At 39.5% G+C, this 27,404-nt stretch overlaps 2 protein-coding genes across 2 annotated transcripts; both read left to right on the forward strand.

Moving 5' to 3' along the window:
* The first annotated feature begins 1,237 nt into the window (after positions 1 to 1,237).
* LOC135475875 (sarcoplasmic calcium-binding protein-like) lies at positions 1,238 to 7,335 on the forward strand. The gene is made up of 2 exons (XM_064755821.1): positions 1,238 to 1,319; positions 5,868 to 7,335. Exon 2 carries the CDS (start codon positions 5,875 to 5,877, stop codon positions 6,418 to 6,420), a length of 546 nt encoding a protein of 181 aa, XP_064611891.1. The 5' UTR covers positions 1,238 to 1,319; positions 5,868 to 5,874; the 3' UTR covers positions 6,421 to 7,335.
* Positions 7,336 to 12,993: 5,658 nt separating this feature from the next.
* LOC135475738 (sarcoplasmic calcium-binding protein-like) lies at positions 12,994 to 13,551 on the forward strand. The gene has a single exon (XM_064755672.1). The coding sequence runs from the start codon at positions 12,994 to 12,996 to the stop codon at positions 13,549 to 13,551; it is 558 nt and encodes a 185-aa protein (XP_064611742.1).
* Positions 13,552 to 27,404: the final 13,853 nt, after the last annotated feature.

Below are 27,404 nucleotides of genomic sequence, written 5' to 3' on the forward strand. Positions count from 1 at the left end.
ATGCCTGAGTATTTGAATCCGCGATGTTCTGGTGCACGTGTACATTTGACAAATGTGTATTTGTTCGATGTGACGAATCGAACGTGTGTGGTGTCTCAAATCTCGAAATAAAAATTTGATAAAACTCTGTTGAAAATAACAGACTAGAGTTGCTTGTTTGAATTTAAATCATTTTTAGAGAAGCTTTTCTGCTCAACGTTCCACGCTCTCTTTGCGAGGTTGCTGTAAGTTCTATGTTCTAGTGCGCCCCAGAAAAGCATGTTGAGCAAACCCTGGGTAAATATTTATACAAATATATAAAGTAATACGTGGCTTGGTACATTATTACACCGTTAACGGGTTGAAAAAACGGATCATAAAAATTTAGCCCAACATGTGAACGGGCGTCGTAATGATTGTCGCAATACAGCGCACATGTGCTCGAGTTGTTCAAGAGAGATTAGTAACACCGTTGTATTCCCGCTTTGGATGGATGTTGATTTTTAGGTGATGAGAAGGCCGTCGACTGTTATTGATCCTCTCATAAACTGGATCATGCGTGAAATCATCACCCACAGGATTATCTCACTTAAATAGAATAGCACTTACGTTTTTACTTTGCACCCTTTTTGTTTCTTTTTTAATGATAACTCTTGGTAACGCAATGTAAAATGAGGTCAGGGACTTGAATATATATGTGCACCACTGTATACCCTGAGTAGGTTAGTGACCCGTAAGGGATAAACTCTGTCACAATACTTCGCCATTTGGTTATATACGGTTTGCAGACCATGCAGTTGCTCCGTCTCTTCTGTTTATGATGGTGACAAATGACGTACGATCAGACTAATCTATACAAAGTACCGGTAGTTAAAAGCTTTTCTGCACAGTTACTGCATTCGTATAATCTAAAATGAACATTTATAACATGACTTCGGTGCAATATCCTATCCATTTTTTGGCGATCACCATGGAGTTATACATTTAAATGCCGATCTCCATGTATTTATCCATTTAAATGTTTCCTTATTAAATTCTGATAGAAAAAAGTCAGGAGCAATGAAGGCATCAGGAAGGCATCACAAAATCCTATTGGCTGCCGTCTAGCACAGAAATATGCAGGCCTAAAAATTTAGCTCTTTGTTAAGCGGTTAAATGTGACCGAGGTTTTCTGTCTATGGTGACCTCATTTTCGTCGCTGTTTGGAGACTCGTCAAGTTTTTCCCACTTCTGCAGAAAAGCCCGTGTGATAAAGTACAACTCCGACCCTGCGAACTTCACTCAGGCGCCCGAGGGTCATATCAACCAGATCACGGCAGAAGCTTTCCTGCAATATCACTGTGAGTTTTTCTGATTTTCCTATAGGCAAAGCAACTTACTTTTAGACGAAAACATAAGGTTGTCTTTAATCTTTGCGGTAGTTGTGAAGAGAAGGGTGACCCTATTGTTACTCAATGAGCAACTTCTCAGATGTTCATTGTGAAAAACTGCTACTTCAGTTGGCGTCACTTTACCACATGACACCACTCTCATCATGGCAGAGATAAATCCTTTCTGGTTGGTTGAAAACACTTCACGCACTCTTCTTGTTTTGTTTATCGTTGCTCGTGATTTAACCTCGCTTTCAACATTATTTTTCATCAGGAAGGTGTCACTGATGTCGCCACAGTTATAGTGCTGCTTCACTGGTAGAAACCATGTCAAAGACACTTGTTATACTTTTATCTTTTAATCATTACAGTTTATATTATTTGAAACAACTTTTTTTGCTGTTCTGGTACATGATACAAACGTGATATCTTGCGTCTGAATTAACTGGGCGGCCCTGGAAGTTCTTTCTTATGACATGATGTATATGGAATTTTTGCGTGTCTCTGTGAGCCAAAGACTGATGTTACAACATGACATGTATATATATATATATATATATATATATATATATATATATATATATATATATATATATTGTTTGTATCACATGAAATATAGTTGCTTCTTGTGATGTGATGTTTAGTTGTATTTCATGAGATATGTATAGCTGTCTGCGTGGCATGAGTTGGCAAATACAGTTGTTTGGTGTCTTCATATAAATAATACTCTATATTGCCTAAGATTTCAAAGGTGTGGCGTCAGAGAACATACGCAATTGTTTGCCTAAAAACCACGTGGGCTTTGGATTATAAGTAAGCCTACCTGTTTTACATGCAGGTACATGTAATATTTACAGCGATTCATACACTATAATATACACAACCCACCGAAGACGCAATACGTGAGGCGATTGCTTAGGTCGTGTAGGTCACATGTTAGCCAGTACAGTGGATGTAAGAAAATGAGAGCACAAGCGGCCATTCTAATCTAGGTCAGGCCACGTCTACACACATTTCTTGAGGATTGACTGCCTGTAGGTGGAACAGATGCAAAGAATAAGCCCGCGTATAACAACATGGTATTACTCTAACCCTTGTCACTGTGATAGCACTATATACTAACCATTCCAATGTAATACATATTATGGCGTTTATACTACCTGTTTTAACTGCATGCAATACCCAAACAAATGTCCAACAGTTTTCCCCTTGTCACGGTAATACGTATAACACTGTAGTAAATGGCAACCTGTGGCTATAACGCGGACAGCATCGAACTTCACAATTACCGTTGTCACGTTATCAATATGCATATCAGCCTGTGTATTAACAGTTGTCACGGTAATTCGCACAGAACCGTAGATTACACTTCAAGCTGACTCGGTATTTAACACGACAGACTACATGTATATTATACCATTGCTACCATATATAACACCGTAGTATACACCAACCGTTGTCACTGTAGTGGTTATACAACCCGCAGTTTGTTCTAACCCATGCCACTGTAATATACGTTCGTCTTCACATGACTGCAAAATGGTTAAGTACGACGTAAACAAGCATATATTTGTAACAGACAGCATCGTAGACTACGTTGACAGTTGTCACGGTGATACATATAATCAGCCAGCCGCTTTCGCTGTAGTACTTTTAGCGCTGTAATCTTCACCAACCGTTGTCAATGCAACAGGTAGAGCGCGGTTGTATCTATACATTCGAACTGTAGTTCAATTTTGGGATGAGCAAGATAACATTTTTTTCCTGTAACCATATTGCCTGAGACAGAAAATGGTCATATTTTTAATAAATGCGGATTTTGTTTCACTGTAGCAGCAAAATTCAGTTCAATCATCAACATGTAATAGGTTCCGATTTTTAAACTGCAACATGTTGAATCTTCTGTCACATAACCAACGTCTGTCGTTCGAGAAGGTCGCTCATAGCGTGATTCCCGCGCATGTCCTGATTCACGTACCGGAAACGTAGGGATTAATGTATGCACAGCATTTGAATTTTACACTTCAAATAAATGAATTAGAATTGAACGGAGAAAATTATATCAAAAGAGTGTGCACTGCTATTTGGATGAAGTTCGTTTTCTCTTCCTTACACGCAGTTGTGTTAAACTGATCGATAAGAAGCTGTGTGGTTTTTGACCATGTTGTACTCTAAAATGAAAATTTGATATGATGAACAGATTATTATGTCGTTCTGTGATCAGCGATGTTGTATCATCCGCTGTCCTTGTTCGAGGTCAAACCGCGTCACAGGCAGAGCTCCTAGACCGGGAAAGATACGACATTTCTTAGCTGATACGAGGATCACACGCTCACATGACAATGTCACTGATCGTCTACTGTGTTCCTGCTGATGGTAAAATAAAGTGCCGAAATAATGATTCACAATGAAGTCACATACAGGTATATAAAGCCGCGTTGGATATATGAACAGTGGCAATCAAAGCACAGATGAGATACATGTTTTAACTAAATCGACTACATTATTTACTAACATGGTATACGGTTTGAATACAGATTTCATTCATTCGCTTAAAACATTCCCCGCGTCTTTCCAACATCATTGAAAGCTGTTCACTGTTTCACTTTGTTTGCCTCCGTCTTAATTCCATCCTCCAACACTTTCTTAGTTCTTGGGTAGTTTGTGTTGAGCATTATTTTGGGAATTGGTCTTGCGATTATTGACTTGAAAATTTGGTTGGTATGCGAATGTCTGTGTTTACGCCTACATTGAAATCACGTGGCATTTCGTTGTGTCATTGACTAATCGCAGCTCACTACCACTGTACATGTAGGCCATTGTGGTCAGTCCATCGACGTCATTTAAGTGTGGTATTCAGAAAAGTCCTGTCTGAATGACACGCCGAATTTCAAAGTTGCTCCCAAGCAAACCTAGAACATAGTAGCATGATGAAATTGTGTAGAGGCTCCTAACCCAGGCCGTAGATATCTGTAGAGGTCAGCCTCAATGTCATTCTAGAGATTTATTGTCCAGCCCCACCCCCTCCCTTCCCTGCAGGCTATTATGCTTGAATGAACGATTGCGAGTTAACACATTTGCATCCTTCCGCATATTAACGTGACGGTCTGTCACCTACAGCGGATTCAGTATCAGTTCAATAAAATAGTGCAATGTCTTTGTAATGATTAAGTACATGATAAACAATATTTTCAAGTCTTGCTTTTAGGAACATACAATTCTTCAGAGCGGGGCATGTTTGTTTCTATGTTATTTCAATTCACTTTGACGTGCTGTATTTGTGTAACATAGCGTTATAAATGTCACCATCTGTGCAGGAACGCCATGTCACAGCTATCCTGGGTTTGGTAGAGGCTGTCCAGGGCAAATTTGAGGTCCAAAAGGTTCACTTCATATAAGTGTTAAGTCACAACTTAAGGTTACGTTATAATGCTCAGATCTAAGCTTTCACAAGGAAAGTCTGTTTTGGCTATACGCTGTATTAATCTTACCCTAAACGGGTCGTATTTCCACTTTTTTACTATTGGTTCCAAAAGTAAGAATTTAATTTATCTTTCAAACACTGACCTGAATAATGCCTTTGTATTACTAACACGGCTCGATAACACAGCTTGAGTTTTGCACCTTAAATTGTCTATTAATATACATGTATATAATGAAAGGTGTTCAAATGGTATAACCTGTATTATATCATCCCTGCTTACATTGCTTAAAGCGTGTGGTTTGTATGTCGACTTCAATTTACATCAGAGTGTTGATTAGCCACTGTCCGCTCTTAACATCTTTGTCAATGTTAAGTACAGTTAAGTACTTGGGAAATTGCAGAGATGATCGTTGCGTGTAAGTCAGTTCTTTGATAGTTTTAGGTGGTGGGTGATAAAGCCTAATTGGTCAAGCAAAGGCGTGGAGGAAAACGCAAACCATAATCTTGGAAAACTGAAACACAGATGTCCGTTTTCTGTTTGAATTAACACTATTCTGGTTTACGGACAAATTGTAGTTTCCATCGTCTTTATGATACGTACATAAGAACAGTCCCAGTGTAGGAATTACTGTGATATGGTGTATGTTGTATGAGACCTGCACACAGACTTTGGACTTAAAACCATATTTTTATTGATTGATTGGTTGATTTGTTGCGTGACGCAAGAATATACAAGAATATTTGACTGTATAGTCAATTTAGCGGCTGGAAAAAAACACCTATAGGTTAAATGGGGGGGGGGGGGGAGGGTGCCGTGGACAAACTTCCAACTGTCAAACTACTTATGGACTTTCCCACAAGTCACGTACAGATATACACACGCAAATCTTGTGGACGATTTGTGGTCTTGAACGATCGCGCAAACGGCCACACGAGCGTCGTCGATCGCGTATTGTCACTAAGGCCCCACAAGGACACTCTGATTTTGAATATTCTTGTTCATATAATGTGAGCAGATCTTATACCAAGACATGTACATACTGACCGATTGGTTGACTTCAGACTAAACAGAATTACTTTGCTGTTATTTGCAGAACAAAAATGGCGAATGACCTTGACCTGCTTCAGGAAAAATGGCGCCTGTGGTTTAAGATGTTGGACATCAATAATGACGGGACGTTGTCCCTTGAGGATTGGACTCAGGGGGCGGAGACGATGATCAGAGAACATAACCTGAACGAGAAATATGCTGAGGTCGCGATGGCAAGCTATCACAGACTAGGGGCGCTACTGCTGGGTGAAAGCATGAAGGATAACAAAGCCGTCACGGTCGACCAGTTTGTGGACAACTTGACCTCATTCTACAAGGAGGACAGTGAGAAAGCCCAAAAGTACATCTTCAATGTCATCAGGCAACTGTTCCTCGTGGCTGATGTCAACCGGGACGCTCTCATTTCCCAGGAAGAGTTTGTCATCATGATGAAAAGCTTCGGAATCAAATCCGAAAAATCTCGTCAGTTTTACGAGAAATTGCCTCGCTTTCAGTTAAACAAAGTTCCGATGCAGGACGCCATCAACTGGTGGGTGGATGTGTGGTTTGGTACTGATGCCGCCAGGTGGCAGACCGTAAAGCAAATGTTCGACTGAAACTTGAGCAGGAACTGTAACATTGTAGTTAACCAGATGCCATGAAACTCCTATCACTGATAACTATCTACTGTCGTTAGTGGATATCATAATTTTTTTAGCGGATGATATATTTGAGAAACCGTTGGTTACTTTACAGGTAATCGTCATAGGAAAATATACAACCGCGAAGGCGAGAAGAGAAAATGTAAAAAAAAAAATTTTACAGGTAGTACATTCTGAAACCCATCATGTATCTGACAAATATGCTCATACTAAATCCAGACCTCACGGAACAGCACTCTTTATAGTACACATGATAAACGTGGTATTGTAGTGGGTTTTCCCCGGGCTCTGCCCGGTTTCCTCCCACCATAATGCTGACCGCCGTTGTATAAGTGAAATATTTTTGAATACGGCGTAAAACACATAAATACATAAATAAAATAATTAAATCAGTTGCGAATACATTGTGTTCTATACCATCTACTACTTCTTTATGGGACAGGCGTTGTATAATGTCTCAAACTGCCAGAAAATATTGGATTCGTGATGGGGAATTTTAAGGTAATTGTGTAGAGTTGGGAAACCATAACAAACACATATATGTGCACTGACTATTGGGTACGCATATTTGAAAGCCATTTGACTTTGTGTAAGTGAATTTACATATTAGTATTTGGAAGTACTGCTGACTGTATTTATCCATTTGGATCCAATGGGGACATTTATTTATTCATATACTATAAATAAATGCATATTGATCGATGTATTTTGGGGGTTCATAAATACATACAGTACATACTAGTCATTTAATTCATCGCTTTTCAGGTGGGTGGAGATGAACCCATGGTACAGTAGGTCTACACTTTTCGGGGAGGGTGGAGGGTTATGCACCTATGATACAGGAGGCCTACATACATACTGGTCACTGTATTGGTCACTTTTAGAGGTGGGTGGAAGGATATGAACCTACATACATACTGGTCAGTGTATTGATCACGTTTCGGGGTGGGTGGTGGGTGGTGGGTGGTGGGATATGAACCTGTGGTACAGTAGGCCTACAATCCATCCTGGTCACTGTATTCATCCGTTTCTCAACCATAAATATACTAGTCACAGTACTTATCTCTTGAGGTGCATGAAAACATATATATATTGCATGGTCACCATTCAGGTGAGAAATTTTACTTTATGTTATGTCACCCTTTTTTTTATTTGGACCTCCGTGGCATAGCGGTTAGCGTGTACTAGTGCAGCAAAAAGACACAAGAGGGACTATCACCAGTGCGGTCGCTGCGAGTTCAAGCCCAGCTCATTCTGACTCGCTATCAGGTCGTAGCTTCTGCAAGGTCGCGGGTAATCAGCCCTGAGCTGCCCCGGCATTTTCCCACCATAATGATGGCCTCCATCGTACAAGTGAAATATTCTTGAGGACCTCATAAAACACCAATCAAATAAGTAAAATAAATTTCACATTTTTTCTCAAAGTATGAACTGAACATTTTGTGTAGTCCTTATCACAAAAATTCTTTAAAGCGACATCAATATTATGGTGTATAATCGGGTTTGTGTGTATAACTTAAAACACATTTTATTTACTACACTGCGCACAAAATTTTATATCAACCTAAAAGCCCATCTTGGTGCCTTGTCAGGTTATCAGCATGGTGTATCTCCCTTGTTTTCAAAATGGCACGCAATGTTTTTCTGCCCAAAAAATTTTTTTTTTTAGTACGTATTAACATTGTGCCAAGCGTTTACATTTGGGCGTCCTTGGTATTAAACTATTTCTACGACATAAATCATTGTTGTCATGTTTATTGCCACTAAATACTGTGAAATATTAAGCAGCCGATTTCCAAAAAAAAATTAATAATAATTTGTTAAATTTAACAGGAAGTCCGTTGTCTGAGTGATCCTGGGAATGTATTCTGTTATTGCATGGAGATTATTCTGTTTAAATATAATACACACATTCTGTTAATTCAACAACAGAGATTCCATTTCTGTAACAGAATATTCTGTTGATAACGGAATGCATTCTAGCATCACTCACACAAAAGAACTTTCTGTTAAAATTACCAGATTATTTTTAAGCATGCAGAGTACCCCCAGCGGTCAGAAGATGTATTCTGGAGTTGTCGGTTTGTCAATCACCAGATTATTCCAGCTTTTAGCTAATATTTTAGCGAAGTGATTTGTCATTTGTCGTCCACCAGCTGGCAACTTCTGTGTGCCCCGATACTCTGTAATTCTCTCCCCACCAGAGAATATTCCATTCTTCAGCTGTTGTGCACCGAAGTACATGAACATATAGGCATTTACTATTCAAGCTGTAATTGCTGTGCTCCGAAGTCCTCAACAGTAATCCAGTTGTCAGTAGCTGCGACCGTGAAGGAGCTTTTGCCGTCTACCATACCACCCGTATATACCATGCTTGTTGAACGTGAAGAATTAGGTTAGCTAGATTATAGTAAAAATTTTAATTCTGACATAACGATGACATTTGAATCTGTAATTTTGTGATGAGCAATAAAGATTTGTGCATGTACATTTTACATTTTATAAATAATTAGTTTTTCAAAAGTGAATAAGCTACCTTTGATCTTTCGTAGAGCAGAGAAAATGCTTTATTTAGATCTTTTCGGAACTTTAAATGTCTTGCTTCGACCGCGACCAATTCACGGAGTTCATTTGTCGGGTAACTGAGTTTGCAAAGAATACAGTTTCTACATCAGGAAGACGCAAATTGTTAGTGTGTACTAACTGGCCTGACAATTCTGTACACATCAGAGGGACATTAACTGAACAGGAAAAAAATTAAAATTATTGTACACGTTGACATTGTGAAAACCGAACAACACACTGTAAAGCATCGTCATAATAAAGTGTCCCTCAGGCTATTGGGGAGCATGTCATTCTCAACCTCCACGCAGTATACATCAGTCAAATATGTTCACTAGCATACCCTGTTAAGCTAAACATGCTCTATTCCCATGCAATGAAAAGCTCGTTTTAGCGTTTCACAGTTCAGTGGCTCCTGGACGCATAATTTGGCCTTCACCCGTTTAGTTCATCCATACTTAACACAGCGGCACTCCATCAAGGACTGACAATTGGTCCGCGGTTTCAAGTCTGAATGAACAAAGCCGACAGACTGCTCGACCATTGGCTTACCTATGCAGCTCCTCATCTTTAAACTTTAAGGGTAACAGGATAACACTGAATCCCTTGACTTCCTGCGCAGGTAAGCATATCGGTCTCTGGGAACAGAGATGAGGTCAGTCGTACACAATCTTTATGAAGACAGTTTGTTTCACTGAATATTTTCGGTTTATTAGTTGCGACAGAGCTCTGTCTAACCGTCTGTCTGTCAGTCATTTGGTCGGTCTGATCATCTGTCTGTCAGTCACTGGTCTGTCTGACCATCTGTTTGTCAGTCAGTTGGTCGGTGTGTCGGTCTGTCTTGCTCAGCTGGTCAAATCTTTGACATCACACGTGTGTTTTTTTTTACCTTGCACCATTCACTGAACGAAGGCCTAACTGGAAGTGGTGTTGCACCTATTGCGATTGTTAATCTTTCATCTGTCGGATATATCAATATCCCGACTGCAATCAGTATCCATAGTTCAGAAATAGGCTAATCTCAATGAGTCAAAAATATCTTTTATTATTTCACATATTTTGTACTTTTTGTGACCCACAGTTAACTATATTACTTGGATACAGGGATATGCGCATTTTTATTTTCGAGTCCCACAGACGATTTCTTCAAACGCATGGCACAAACTTTAGAGTGATACATGAATTTTGCATTTTCACTTGAGGTTCGGAAAGCGATATAAGGTGGGTTGTTTTGTCTGGGCATCTACAAGCAGACAACGTCGCCCTATGGTCGGCAAACTAATCGTCCAGGTCTAGATAAATGAAAAGACAAACTAGACTAAATGTAGATTTGTATCGACAAATTATCCCACACGAAATTTAAAAAGCATAAAGTTTTGTCTTTGTGATGTTGCATTAGCCTGAATGCGCCGCCATGTATCAAGAATAAAAATGTATCTGTCCCGTAAGAATTCCAGACTGAAAATTGCTTTACAGCGTCACCATGTACATCAGGACAAAAATGACTGTAGCCGTTTATGTCTGTTTCCTGCCATCTTCCTGAATAGCTCAGACTGCGATATTTGTTACCTTTTCTTTTGAACCAAAACTCTGTTATCGAGTACGTCAGTCGGTTAAAACAAACTTCTCTGGTCTTTCCCAGACGAAGACAAAAACTATTCAGAAAATGCACCCTCGTGTGAGTGACGTAAAACGATAACAAGGTTGCTTGCCAACATCTAACTTCTTAACATCTTCATAAGAATTTACTTCTATTAGAGGCCATGTATAATTTAAAGTGTGTCTGTGATGATTGTCTTAAATTCTAAGTACTACTTTAAAAACGACGGGTAACATATATGTATTTGTTACACGTGACTGCGCTTGAGTAAGGTTGAGACTTTTATTACGTGTATACATACGGTTCCTCTTATACCCAGCCTAACGATATTATCAGGTGAGAAAGGAAGCTTTGTCAGTATGTCTTATCGCAAGCCTTCGTGTTCTTCACAGCATACGTCTGTTTTCGTCTGTATGTATCTAACAATGGGAACACAAGTGACCTTCAAAGTAACTTTGACAGGCTGTCACACAGCAAGTCAAGCGTGCAAACTTTCTGGATTAGAACAGAGAAATATGTGATGGAAGAACAGAGCTAAAAAATCAGATCTATTGGGAGTGTAAATCCCAGATTAAACATTAAAAATGGATTTTATCTGTGTTCATTTAACATAACATTAGACTACAAAACGTTTCAAATTTTAAAAACGATGATTCAGTGGAAAACGTTGTCATATGGTTAAAAGTGTCTTTCATGGTGCAAAGCCAAAGAATGGACTGTTTATTTTTAACTGACGTAGGAGTCGGCGGCAGTTGCAGATGATACAGATGTATCAAAAGCATACTACGTATTAGTTGCCTAAGAGCGTAGGCCAATGAATGAAATGACCTGTCGGGCCCCTATAATTTTGCTGTTTGAAAGAAAACTGCATTGACCTTCCAATGACCTCCTCTTTCCAAGGCTGACTCTTTATATTCCGTAAGTTAAATCAGTAGCGAAAAGGCAGGCCTATTAACCAGTATATGATAGTTCGGTGTCATGTTGGGAGTCAAGAATTTGTAAAAGGAACTTGGTTCCCTCGAGCTCTGCCCGGTTTCCTCCCACCACAATGCCCGCTGTCGTATGAGTGAAATATTCTTGAGTACGGCGTGAAACACTAATGAAATAAATAAATAAGAGTTTGGACGATACCACGGCAATTATAAATCGTCACTATTCATTTTTCCTAAGGTTATTGTTTTTATGATGATCTATATTGGGCTGAACTATCAATTAACGCCACGGACGCTGGCAACCTATGCCATGTCCCAGCAAATAATACTAATTTCACAGAAAGCAAGTTATGAGGCAATTACACGTTAAATGATTAATCACATATTTTAGGCTGTCACTGGCTTAATAGTCCAAAGTGTCGCTCAAATCGTGGTCAGTCAGCTCTTGGCCATCCACCCCCATATAGGACTCACGGTTCTTTATAACTGAAATACTTTTAACTGCTGTGTAAAACCCAGCACCTTTCATTTCATTAACACCTTCTGCAGTTATTTCATCTATCTCCAATTTATCCTAGTATCTGTTTTAGATGGGGAAAGTAGTTATTCCCACTCCTCACACCGGATTACATATGCTTCACATATCTGTTGCTCATCATCATATGGTTGAAACATTCATAAGTACGACGTAAAACCCCATCCATCCATCCATCCACCCATACATACATACTGTTTTTTGGGATATATAGTTTCTATACTCTTCACAAATATGAGGAAGTAAATTGGCATAGCTGCTAGGTCAGTTGACACTAAATGATAGCAGTACTGAAACTTGAAAATTGTATGACAGATGGCTTTCCCAATGACATGATTTATCCATTTCGTATTTTAAAAACATTTTCTTCTTCAGCTCGTCGTAATGTTTTTAGAAACACCGACAGACCCACAGGTCTGTTAATACATTCATGTTTAATTCATTCGTCTGTAACTAATTTACACATAATTAATAACGGTAAGGCAAGTGGCTTCGTGATAGTTTCTACATATTATTAATTGTACATTACCACTAGACACTCATGAATAAAATCATGTCGCCTTTGTTTGATATTTAAACTATTTGCACAATCAGTGGAAATTCGTGCGAATCGTTTTCCCCCAAAGCTTTTTGTGGACGATCACATGATATACAAGATAATGTGTACAACATTGCTGTATTTCCTATTATAATGATCGGCACGTTTCATATTTGAGTGACTTAATCTGCATTGTTTCTCCCCACCATAAAACTGGCAGCCCTTGTACCGGTACTATTCTTGAATACGGCGTTAAATACCAATCAAAAAAAATTGTGGAATACGATGTAGCGTCTGAAATTGTACTTGTTTGCTGTGTCACTTACAGATCTGGGAATTAGCGCGATAGCTGAAAGCAATAATGGAGGCTGACTTGGAGTTTCTGCAGGAAAAATGGCGGGTCTGGTTTAACTTGCTGGACATTAACCGGGACGGGGTCTTGACATCCTCGGATTGGAATACAGGTGCCGAAACACTGATCAAAGAAAACAACCTCAAACCGGAACAAGCTGAAATCGCTCGAGAAAATTTTGAAAATCTTGGAATCAAGCTGCTTGGCGACGGTCATCTTAAAAAGAAGGGGAAGGCTGAAAAACACGAGCTTGTAGACAACCTGACGGCCTTTTACAAAGAAAGTAGTAACAAGGCCTACCAATACATTCATGACATTGCTCTTCACCTCTTTATGCTGACCGATGTTGATTGCAACTCTGTGGTCTCGAGGAAGGAATTCACTGCCATTTGTAAAAGTCTAGGAATCCAATCCGACAGCGCGGCCGCATTTTACGAGACCCTGAAGCACGCGGACTGTGAGAGAGTTCCCGTGGAAGCAGCGGTTAACTGGTGGGTGGACGTTTTCTTCGGGACAGATCGGGACCAGTGGGAACGATTTAAAAACATCACGAGCGAAAACTGTTAAGCAGACAGCGAGAGCAAACCGCACAAAAAATCTACAGACTGAGACGTAAATGGTTTGGCAACGTAACATTTAGAGACAAGTTTCTGATGTACAAAACCACGAATGACTCATTTTGGAATGAAAAAGTTTACAAAAATTACAAAAATCGAATGTTAATTGTTGCGATACTAAGGACATTTTAGGACACATGCGCGGACCGTACATGTATATATTCACTACTTCCAACTTTCGGTTGTTTTATGGAGGTTTGGATTGCGTAAAAAAACTATAACTTTAAAATCTTGACACTAGGTGAAGCCAAGGTATAGGCTACAGGAGCAAAGGTTCTATTCACTAAACTTCAGACTGTTGGGCTGTCATTATTTTCTCGTTTGTGTACATTCAGAAGGGATTTACAGCGAATTTTACCAGCTTTATGAATAAACGATGAATATAACTTGTCTGAAGTAGACCTGTATACTTCTTGTGCTTGGATTAACAAAAAGCTATCCAAGGGATATGTGACTTCGATAATTAAGGAGTTCAAGGCTTCGTTTTTGTATTTTATTATTTGCCTTTAAAGTTTTTTATATTTTTAAGAATGACATTCGTTATTTCACTTTATTACACTATCACCTGTTAAAAGACTACAACTTTACTTAATGTTACTATACGGTATTGTAGATATTAACACTATTTACAAACATACAAATAATACCACAAACAAATTTTTGTTAAACTTTTGCCCATAATAAATTTCTCTGGGCGGTTGTTATGTTAAAACCCCTCAGTTTGCTTTATTTCTGAAAACACAATTCAGTAGTTAAACTGTTGGTTGTAACGGTTGATTCGGAAAGAATTGTTAAAGAAAAAAGAACAATAATATCATATGATTTCTTGTTGTGAATAACACACTGTATCGTACAATGTTATCGTTGTGTTGGTGACTGGAGTTTGCTACATTATCTATTTTATAACTATTTCATGCTTTGCATATAAGAATATTTCATTATAAAGGCGGTACCGAACCTTGCCGAACTCTAGAGAAACCATGCAACGCACCTCAGCAGTAATTTTACAGTTGTGTGGATATATAAGCCGAATTCGTATGCTGGATTTGAACACGCAACGGCACAACTACAGAACTAGAGTTAACTCCTCATAGACTATGCAAAGTGACACATTTTGTTATTACTTCTTTGATTAATGGTTTGGTTAATGGTTTGATCAGTTGCCTTGAAAGATCCCGACCGGTGAAAATGAATTGTCGACCGGCATACAATTAAGGGTCTGACGGACTGGAATGCAGTAATTAATCGTTAATAAGCTGGAAACATACTGGGTTTAATATGCCGTCATAATTATTACCCAGCGGCAATTCGTAAAAAAAATCCCCGTACAGTCATCCGCTGGCCACAGACCGGAGTTAATATTCGGTTAAACTTATTAGTTGGCAAACCTTGAGGCCACAAAAAATTGTTAATTTTCCAAAATGGCTAACAACAGAAATGCACACAGCTTCCCACTAAAGCCATCAGATAACGACAGATCTGGTCAGGGCTTCGCCAACGAAGCCATCAGCTGACGAAAGAACCAAACATGGTTTCCTACTGAAGCCGCCTGTTAAACACAGAACTCGACATGAATTCCCAATGAAACCATCATTTGTCGACAGAATTGGACTTCCTTCCCTGCTGAAGCCATCACTTGTCGACAGAAATGCACATGGTTTCCCACTGAAGCCATCACTTGTCGACAGACGTGGACATGGTTCCCTGCTGAAACGATTACTGGTCGACAAACCTGGATATGGTTTCCTACTGGAGTGATCACTTGTCGACAAAATCAGTTAATTTCTCAAGAAAGCATACAACCCGGCCTTAAAACACTAGCTCGTTCATCTCCTAATGAAACCTATATTAGGCTGGAGAATACTAATTAATTTCCCATTAAAGGTTATATTCGACCTGAGCACAGTAGAGCACACTAGAGCACACTAAAGCCTATATCCGGCTTGAACCCACTGGTTAATTTCCATGTAAAGCTTAATAGTACACTAGTTAATTTCCCACTAAAGCCTATATCCCACTGGAGCACACTCGTTAATTTCCATTAAAGCCGATATCCCACTAGAGCACACTAGTTAATTTAACATTAAAGCCTATATCCATCAGTAATGAAAAGTTTCACCCATTTATCCACTTAGTTAATTTCCTATATCCGGAACACTCGTTAATTTCACGTGATATTTTCAATCAGAAAGAATACCTTTCCATAGACACTATCATCTGGCGGTAATCTGCAGCTAATTTACCGCTGAAGCCATCATGTGGCAGAGCTAAAAAGGCATTCTGAATACCATACATGTGTTTTATCCAGATGTTTGCTGAACTGAAGTGTCCATTGTTTCCTGTAAAGCCACGCCCACTAATTTACTACGAGTACTCAAGTTGAAGAAAAACAGGGGTCTTAATAAACATTTAAACAAATTTTCCATTTCCACGAAGGAAGCCAGTTTTACTAAGCCATTAAGTGCCCTTGATATGTAGATGTCGCCTACATGTACTATTGAAAAAAGGTTACCCATGTGCAATTCGGGCAATTGGGTAAAAGAACTGTCTCCGAACCGAAGAGTGACATTTTAGGTTGTTGATGCATTATCAATTTCTGCACTGTTAATTTGCAAGTATATACATCAGAATTTTGTCTTTTTCGGATAGAACTGAAAACTTTTTGCCAGTGTTACTTCCCACACCCCTCCCGGGAGGTTATCAAGATAACAAAATGCTATGACTTCACGTCAAGTAACCACAGCTCAAATGGTCATGCTAGGTTGATTATTTGATATGTTGTACGCAAAAGAGCAAGCTGCATGTAGTGGTATGGCGTGCTACCACGCGAAAGTTAGGAGATATATATTTTTGAGGCAGAGGTTGACAAATTTAGCCGCGTCTCGAAGGGAGGCAACTCTGGATGCCGAAACCATCTCTGCATGTGTACAAGTAGACGACAGAGGCCACATTGTTCATTGTTAAGCAGCTTTCATTATGACAGAGGATAATATGTCACACGTGAGAATTTACGTGATGTCAAGCGGTCATGATTATTTGTGTTTAATGACTACTATATCGCCATTCATTGCTGTACTGGGACCCGATATGAATACCTATCCCAGCGTTACGTCAAACACATTTACCATGGTGACAGATGTCTTCACTACGTGTCATATGTTAGGCGTAGGCTACGACTGCTCCCTACAACAGACCCATGGACCTCGCACCGGAACTCACTGTATTCTGACTAACACTGCAGTTTACAATGGCAGAGGTTTAACACAAACCATAGTATCATTGGCCTTTCAGCTGTGTCATCGTAGTCAAATAATGGCGTGAATAAAACATCAATCTAAATTCATAAGTATTACCTGAATGTGTCGGCATCGGTACTGAAAATTCCACCCACTTATGCACTCAATACATCGCTATGTATTTACATGTAATTCCTCACAACCATACCGAATGTCCAATGCATTGCTCATTCGTTTTGAAGATGTTTCATGCAGTTAGCGATCAGGAGAACAAACTATACATAGCAGGACACATACATCGCATCAGCAAATACTCTTGGTATCACGAAAGCTCATGAGCTCTGCCCCCTTTTCTCCCACCATAATGCTGGCCGCTGTATAAATGAAGCATTCTTTGTGAAATGTCCACGTACCTGCCTCGTCTAATGTAGCACAGGTCAGAAGGATGAGCAGGATGAGTATACATACACAGGTACCCACTTGAACCTATTTATTCTCACAGGTGGGCATTTCCGATTGTACTACGCGCAAAGCTACGTAAATTGGGCCTGACAACCACTGCATAAAATCTCGGAGAACTGGTTAAAACTGGTTCATAAAATGTGTATGGTTTAGCAGATGCGATCAATAACAATGTTACAGGCATAACGCCCTAGCTGTTTTCTTCGCTTTCATATGGATTATTTACTATGATCGTTCATGAATATATTCACAAGCTGGGTTCTTGTTAACAGCGAACACACATAAACCACGAGACTGGCGTTCGGGTCTGTACTATGTTAGCGTGAACCGGTCTGTCCAGTTATCTTCCCAGGCTTCCTTTCACTATAGGTTTTATATACATGTATATAAGCCCACGACTGTACACTACAGTAGCCTTAAGACCCATTCAGCTCTTCACGGTAACAGTAAGAAAAAAGCTTACTCTCCAGAATGCAAAATACAAATTCCTCAAACGGTGAAACCCGGCCGATTTGACAATCCTGTTTTTCCGCTATTTGAACACGAGTTCACGGCTGCGCGGTCTTCCCGACCTAGGTTGTAGTTTTCTATACCCAGCTCTTCGCCCGCCCTTTTTCGTCGTACACGTTCACCGGTCTACATTGCGTCGGAGCTACCACAAGCCAGCAGGTAAGTTATTGAAATATATGGTCAGTGATAACTCCATGTTGGACTGAGTCATAAAACTATGGTCTTCAAATAGGCGGGAAACGTGAACTAGGCGTTCAATGTATAACGTGATCACGTTTTACTAATAAAGTTATAGGCCTACTCATTTAAACCTCCTTACGTATACTACATAACAAAATGACGTGTGAGTGTTTATCGTCTCTTACTGGCCGTAAATTGTTAAATAATGTTCTTCATTGTAATTATGTGTTTATTCAAGCGTTCTTTTTAAGACCTCGATCAAATAAAAAAATAGATTAAAAACTATTTCAAATATCTTAACATTGTTAAAGTAATGACTTAATGATTGACGAGATTTATGCTTTGCCTGTCTGTGTAAGGGGAAATTTAAGACCCAGACCTAATATGACATGTTTTCTACAACAATTTAGACTGTGGCCATACTTTGGTTACCAGTAGTACAGACGTGTTTACAGTATCTTTACGAGCTGTGTCAAACCGCTTAAGTGTTGAAGTGTATAGTGTTGTAGACATGAGAACAAGATCACTCATGTAGAGGAGGCCAGTACGCGGGCGTATTGTGTAGATATCCCAGCCGTGGCTGAGTCAACAGACTGCCGTCACCAGCACAGACACAGAAATGTCGCATACATGTGCAGACAAATACCACCAAAATAACTCCATTCGTTCAACCTGAACGCTTCATTGAATACACCTAATCTAAACATATCATCATATACAACCCAACCTAAACTGAACTCATGGCGGGGTCACTGCGCATGGCATCTCCGCTACAGAGACACCTCGTCAGATAGGAAGCTGCTAAATGACATGTATGGACACGGCAATTCATATAACTACCATGACAACTCCTCGGATGCGATTTAAATGAATTAAAGCTCTTCACTTTCGATATTTCAACTGTTTCATATTAACATGCAGAGACAGATGCTATAGGTCGTCATAGAATGTCGTGTTAAGCATGTTGCCGAGAGTTATTGTGTCATAATGCACTTGTATTGCCCTCAGATCAATTTCTAATTAGCTTATGGCTAATCCCTAACTAGCGTCTGTTGGTTGCCTTGCTGCGGGTTGAAATCTATTATACCCAGCTTCGTGGCTTATGCTCAAGTCCTCTTCCCACACTTACTGTGTCCCTGTGGGATATATTACCTTGGTGGCACTAGGTTAGGAATTGCCCGTTATCAACAGCTGCTCTGTGTACGCTCCTGTTATTTCACCCATACCATATCTTTTCGCCTGTTGTGTAGAATAAATAAGGGTCTAAAACTAATGATTTGCATACGAGGTTAAGTTCTGATATAAAAACTAAGCCTGGGGGAGACGAGGGCTTGCCGGTGACCCCACATTCCGATCTTAGTGTTCAGTCAGTTTTAGATCCTCGTGATGTCTTTCACACTCACTGAGTTATTCGTCATACTGCAAGCTGGTAAACCGGATTGTATAATTATACGTGTATATAATGCTGCGTTTGCAGGTTTTGAACCATTGTTTTTAAACAAGATTCTGTAGATCGCTATAATAGTTGTAGAGCGTTCATGACTCCTTGCTTTCGGGCCCATGTGGCCTTAAGTGAGCAGTGCAATTCGATATAAAGTAGGCTATGTTCACAAATCAGGTATGTGCAGTCTACGGATATTGTTAAGCATAAGGAGGAGATGCGTTGTCAAACGGACAGGCAAGACGGCTTTTACAAGAGGCAATATGAATAATTTCCCTGAGTTATTGTACATAATATCTATACGCTGACACTAACCTCTGTGACAATGCAGTAACGCAGTAATATATATACTTTTTGTACGCTTTAATCCTGGGTTGGGTATTGGTTCTTATGCTTTGAAACTTCATAAACAATAAGTGTGGATAGAATTCCAGCTTCGGACATGCGAGTTTTGTAAAATCAGGAAAGCCTGGTGACACTAACCATTATCACACGATTATCACACGGCCTTTTTCAACAACAATCATAAACAATTTCGACCAAAAACTATAACAACACATTAGTTTTAGCAGTAGCGGATGGCAGTGGGGAGATTTACATGACCTTCAAGATTACTTTAACCTTTTGACAGGCACAGTTAGTTGACCTTTAAAACAAAATGCTAGACAAGTCTTCTAAAACCTTAGAAAACTGTTGGCTGTTACACACACAACAGCTATGAAAAGCCACATACAAGTATAGGGATTCACGTTGTGATATTTCACGAGCATGAAGAGAAAGGCTTCCAGGTCTTCTGTTCTACTGTAATAACTCTCATTATTTTGCACAAAATGCGTAATATTAATGAATCTGATAACTATATGGGTCCATTGCTTTAGCAAACGTGGCTTCAAAGATTATTGAACATGTCATTCTAAATCAATGTGAGTTGAATTTGTATAGTTCCAGTCTAAAATTTGGTTTCAAACTTGATCACCCCACTGATCAGAGGTATTTACCCTCTTAAAGAGCTAGTTAACTTTCACACAAATAACGGTTATCCTGTATTTGTATGTTTTATGGACGTCGGTAAAGCGTTTGACAGAGTAAATTTATGGAGGCTTTTGCAAAAGCTCATCGACCTTAATGTGCCGTTATATATTGAATATCTTCTGTTTGGTTCAATGCCCAATTGTGTGCTGTTAAATGGGGTCCAGCCATTTCACAGTTCTTTACTGCATCAAATGGGGTAAGTCAAGGTGGGGGTTTTGTGGATGGATGGCTGGATGGATGTTTAAGTAACACTGGTGTTGGATGGAATATTGCTGGACGTTTCATAAACCATGTATGCGGATGATATTTGTTTGTAATGCCTATTGGCTAAGTCTCTCCAACGTTTGTTAGACATCTGCTCTTTCAACCTCACATGATATTGTTTATAACTAAGAAAACAGTATGCTTATGAATGACACCCAAAAGCTTTAGTAGCTTCTTGCCCCTTCTTACATGAAAGTAATGTATAACAATGCATTCTGGTGGATGCATGATAAACTCAAAATACAGCTGCAGTGCTAGTGAAATGTTTGTCATGCACAGGATAATGTCTTTTGGAGACAAAAAGTGCGCAAAACATCACACTCCTTGTTAACGAGACTCGAATCCAGTAACAATCAAACGATAGCTACTGTATGGACTTCAGATATCCGCGTTCATTCAGTACTATGTGTTCAGTGGAGTTACACTCTGTATTAACACACTGTTTGGCTATAAGCTGTCATTATATATAATCTCAGTATTTATCACGCATGTTTGTATTCTATGGACTTGAGTCTACACTAAAACCTAATAATACTAATAATGTTCATTATCCTGAAAAGGAGAAGTTGGTCTTTGAAAACAATCTAACTGATGAAGTGAAACGTATTTCATTGTCACTGTCAAAAAGCACTATATATATATATATATATATATATATATATATATATATATATATATATATATATATATATATATATATATATATATATATATGTGTGTGTGTGTGTGTTTGTGTGTTTGTGTGTGTGTGTGTGTGTGTGTGTGTGTGTGCGCTACTGTAACAGCAACAGTATGAAGGCAATAGCTATACCATTGTCATCCCTTAGGAACTGTTACGGTTTGCATAGTACAAATGTGCAAGGTCTGCTTTACACGCCCGCGAATTGAAAACTGACAAACACTCGACATTAATGCAATTTAAAGCTAGCAGTACTGTAAGGCTACAAATCCCCATGCCATGCATATGTAAACGGATGCGAGTCAGACAACCACCTTTTTATTACTCTTTTCAAAATCAGGTAATTCCTTTTATACTTCACGGTGAATGGGGTCCAACCTTTACCTCGTGTGTTTCTTTAGTATGCTACCACAATAGACATCGACCAGCAAAATTGAGTAGAAAACGCAAAGTAAGCAGTGCGTCTTTTGTGTCCTACATTGGGATATTTGTGAAAGGTTTCTTGCTATCCTCTTAAGGTTACACATGCGTAATTCGGGCTATTTTCCCCCGAACTGAAGTGTGAAGGAGCACTGATTGGATAATACTGCCCCACAGATAATTTAGGTTGTTGATACACTGTGAATTTCTACACCGACAGTCTGCACCTATAGTTAAAATATATCAGAACTGTATTTTTGTTTTTGATTGAACTAAAACCTTTTTGTTCGGTGTTACTACCCACCCGACTGGAGGTTACCAAGGTAACAAAATGCTATGACTTCACTACCAGAAACCACCACTCAGAGAAATGGTGGTCATGCTGGGTTGGATTTTGATGTGTTGTAAGCTGCATGTGGTGGTATGGCATGGTACCACGCGAAAGTTAGGAAATATGTATTTTCGAGGTTGAAGTCGAGAAATTTATTACATGAATAATGAGGAAATCAGTGTAACCTTAAACCATGCAGGTCATGATAAACTGAATATAGTGGAAAAAGAACAAGGCAAAACTGCAGGAAGTCTCTTTTCCATTTCCATTCAAGGTGAACATATGGGCTGAATTTTAATTTCCAACAGTTGTTGAAAATTGAGATAGTCAATTGAAAAATGTAGTATTCGCCCTGATAAATGTTCACGGAGGTAATGTCCATTTCGACCAAAAATCCCTAGTCGGATATCCAGCCCAAACATAAGCCCAAACACAGATCAGTCAAGTTCTGTTTACAACTTTTCCGAAAACATGCAGCGTAAAGCAATAAAATGGATACAGGTTTATGATAAATTATGAAATTTAAAATGCATCATCTTTTATGTAAGATTCCGAATTTATTTAAACGCAGAAATAAGCTCGCCATAAATATAATTTGTACTTTTTGAATATTGAAAATTGATCCATGATGAGTTACAGACTGATCCTATTACTTTAATATATACGTGACTTGTTCTTTGATGGAAACTTTTAGTTCATAACATTGATCGAATCTAGCATATCACCTACAGAGTTTTATACTTGTACCGGTACGTGTTTAATCATGATTTACCATTTACGGTTTGTCATGGTCTACAGGATCAGAGCTCATCATTCAGAATTGTGTACGTTATATGTGCTCTCACAACGACGATAAGCAGATCAAGACAATGGCCAGATCTGTTGTCCATCAATACAGATTGCATTAGGCTTTATAACCTTAGTTTCTCTCTGTTCACAGTTAGAAGCAGAAACGGTGCAAGGATCAGTTTTCAGACTAGAAGAAGCAGACGGCTGTTTTGGGGAAAACTATCGAAGGCCATGTCGGAGCTGGTAGAGTTCATGCAGGACAAATGGCGGTTCTGGTTGTCTGTCTGCAAGTTGTCTGAGGACGACAAAATGAAGTCATCAGACTGGAACCAATTGACCGAATGGCTCGTGGAGGAGTACAACTTGCCCGAGTCCAAGGCTGATGAAGTGAGGGAGAGCTTCAAACACCTGGGGGGCCATCCTGCTGGGACACGATCACATGAGGAAAGATGTCTCTGTAACCACCAACAAGGTGGTGGCCAACCTGACCGGTTTCCTGTTGACGAACCGTGCAGAAGCTCTAGAGTACATCGACTCGATCATTCGTCATATGTTCAGCGCCGTCGACATGGATGGCGACGATTTCGTAGACGAGAAGCAGTTCTATGCCGTGTGCAAGTGTTTGTTGATCCATGAGAAGTATTGGAAGAATGTGTACCAAAGGGTGATGAACCCGAGACAGGACGTGTGAATATAACCACAGGCGTCGTCTGGTGGGTGGACTTCTTGATTGGGAGTGGACAAATCTAACTGGGATGAACTCCGAGCTGTTTTCAATAGTTAAAGCACCTGAACTCATTTTCGTTCATCTTACTATAGTGAGATTGCGATAAGTTGAAAATTTTCATACTTGTCGATCAAAGAAATTTACATCTGTTTTAAGATCCCCTGTAATGTGCACGTCTCACGAGAAAATGTGAATCTCATGTGACCTGAATCGAAGAGCCTGAACGCTTGAGGTTGCATATCTGAGCTGGAGTAGTTTCGAAGAAATATAACTTGTCTTTACGTCTAACCAGTTGTGTTTAAGTTTACATTTTGCAATCAGTGTGTGTTTTGATTCCAACTTGGTTCACCTGTCTTAATATTCAAGATTTACAACTGACTGAGGTTGTGTACATCATTGAACTGAACAGTCCTATGTACATGTACCCATCCCCTTCAAATAGATAGGATATACTTAACAGTGAATTACCTATGTACAGTACACTCTCTTGTATGAGGGATTCGTTTCTTCCTATGTAGACAGGAAAAAAAGGTTATACATGGTGGCATTACGTCAGGCGGTTGGGATTCAGAGGACCATCTCTTTTATTACTCTACTCAAAATCGGTAGTCCGAAAACAGCTTTGGCAAAATTTTGTTCGGAGAAAGATGGCTCCAAAAACCATGGACAGAGTGCGCTCCATTTAAAACCCTGTTGCAATTGCCGTGGCAGTTTGTCACGGCGTTTGGGGCAAAAATTACCCCTTTTATACGTCCCTAAGACCGTATGTTTGCGGACGCTTATTTTCCTAACCTTTTTGTAAGTGCAATGTCAATCGGACATTTGCTAGACCGCGTGTGTCCGCTATTACTGGCTGATTTTCTGACTGACCTGCTTTAATAAGTGCCGCAACATAACTGCCAAGGGCAGATAACTGCATCAGTTTTTAAATGGAGTGCTCTCTAACGTTTGGGGCTAACCTTAGACGAACAAAATTTTGTCAAACCAAACGTCAGAGCAATCGCAAACTTAAACTCACGTGATTGCCCTTGCGCTTCATGGTGAAAGGGACCCACGCTGAACCTCGTGTGTGCACTTCGTATGACACCATGTGGATATATACCTCTACCACCGAACCTGGGGTGGAAAACAGAACGTTCGCCCCTAATCAGCAACAGATCGCATCACGTGGATTCACATTGCTTTCTTTGAAAAGTATCCCTGCGCAATTATACATTACTTACACATTAATCATACCTTAGCTTTTCATTCGTCATGATTTCCGAATTATGAATTCATCCGGCACACATGTAATACTATAATAAAGGACGGCAGAACTGGACTTCCAAATTGTATGCAGACTAACCGATGTTTATTTTTCTCCTAGCTCTTGGACACTTTGAAGAACGCTGATATAATAACAATATTCGGATTCTAGATCTAGAATGCCAAGGTAATCGCTGAATATCGGCCGGCAAATCTGAGGAAAGAAATCTATGTATAGAAAAGCATATCATGGGCCTACCGTTGCAAGGTTATCTCCCCTTTCCTTACTACTTTGATGTAGAGTGAATGCTGGGGGCTTAACGTCGTACTCAACAATTTCTCAGTCATATGACGACGAAGGAATCCTAAGGGTGTATGTAATGTGCCCCCTTGTAGCAGGACGGATTTCCACTGCTCTTTTATCTAGTGCTGCTTCACTGAGACGACTTACCGAAGGCAAGTAAGCCGCACCGCCCGAGCCATTAAACTGTCAACCAGTCGTTGCACTATCCCCTTTATGCTGAACGAGGAAGTTACAGCTTACTCTTTTAAAGTCTTAGGTGTGACTCGACCCAGGATTGAACAGTAGGATCTACTTTGATGTAGATTAATCTTCCTTCCCGAAAGACAGCATCGGTCTTCATCTTGTGTTGATGTGTGCTCTCTACATTTATCTGGTTTGAATAAGTGCTTAAAAATGGCATGATTTGCAACACATTGTAACAACCTCGTTTGTTTTGGCTTTCCACATGCTTCGAGCCAGTGTAAACGATATACTTGCGTATAGTTCAGACTGTTGGCCATACATTACAGGTCAGTAATCGAAGAATCAAGTGTTACCAAAATATCATATCCGCGTATTAAACGTATTAAATAATGTTTTTCGATGCTTTACCGAATATACATAATCTAACTGGAAAAGGTAGGCGAGACAACCCCTATAATCATAATCAAGTCGATAATGACAGATATTGCTGACAAGACATTCCAATCAGTCGTCGAATAATGAGTCCTCTTGAATTATATCTCTTATGTTGATATCGAACTTTACTTGGATCAAATCCATCTCGCAATTTCTTTCCGTATCGCATCTGGTGATTCCTAACTATGTTAGGCTTGGTCGGGTATTATAGACGCCTCCGCTCTCACTGTTACGTCGTGTGCCTGTTTGCACAGACCGACTTTCTCTCAAGGCGACACGTCCTCCACCAGTATAGTGTGCATATCTGTAGGGTTTATGTAAAAACTTCTCCAATAACTTGCCAAAGGTCAGTGTTTACTCAGGTTTCCTTCGCTCATGCAAATTCCATACTGACTCCCATCGTATGAGTGAATTGTTCTTCAGTATGCCGATGAACAACAAGCAAATAAACAGGTGTGGTCTGAAATATGCATTCTTGGATGTAGATATATCTGGATGCAAATATATACACATATATACTATAAATTGTATATGATTTTGAGGGATCCCCTCTATCCAATGATCTGTCTACAGTTTATCACTAATCATTATATATCAGCACAGTATACAAACATGAAGTCTACATGGTGTCGTGGAGAGTTATCTCCCTTTTATAGACGGATAACCGTTATAAACCAATCTCATTTTAGCCTATTTTATTGCATTGACTGTATGTTAATATTATTCTAAGATACAAAAGACATCTATGAGTACATGTATATACTACCCTGGTATCGTTGACCTTAAACGTACCCTTTGTAACAAACACAGACTTTGTAACCAAACATAAACTTTGTAACCAAGCGTAGACTTTGTTTTCAAACACATTGAACTCCCTACACTGAAAATACAAGGGAGAGGATAAAAAAGAGAGAAAAAATTACTACGGGTGGCAAGCGCCTAATCAGCTAGTTTTCAGTTTATTTCTCATAACTCTTTAAGAGCGTAGCAGGAGATGTACCTCAAATAGCCCAGCTTGCACTGGCACAATTCACAATTCTAGAGCTAGCCATTTCAGTCTAACACTAGCGACTCGCCATGCTTTAACGTAGCGCTAGGTGAGATCGCAGTGAAACGCTCCATTATTGTTATGCTCAGAGCGTTCTTACATGTATTCTTGGTAAAACCCACCTATTGTTTGGTCGTTGGTTTACCTTGAAAGAAAGGAACCCAGAGATAAACATGAAAACTCCGACTGGACATTTTCCTCCACCGCCATGTTTGGCTTCGTTTTGACTTAGTACATATCTACTCTTGGAAAACGTCAAGCAACATGTAAGTTTTACTAAAAAATACACATAAGAAAACTCGGAGCATATCTTAAATGGAGCGCTACAAGTGCCTCGTTTCGATCTCACCTACCGTTAGGTTAAAGCATAGCGATATGGAAGGGATATAGACTGTTTAGGCTAGCCTTAGAATTGTGTTAAACCTGCATGTGCTGGCTTATTGACAGACGATCTCAATGAGCTAGGTTAGTGAATGCCTCCTCAAGACGCCTATCTGTTCGTTAATCCGTCCCCACA

The sequence above is a fragment of the Liolophura sinensis genome, chromosome 9 (genome assembly GCF_032854445.1).
Source record: "Liolophura sinensis isolate JHLJ2023 chromosome 9, CUHK_Ljap_v2, whole genome shotgun sequence".
Taxonomy (NCBI): Eukaryota; Metazoa; Mollusca; class Polyplacophora; order Chitonida; family Chitonidae; genus Liolophura; species Liolophura sinensis.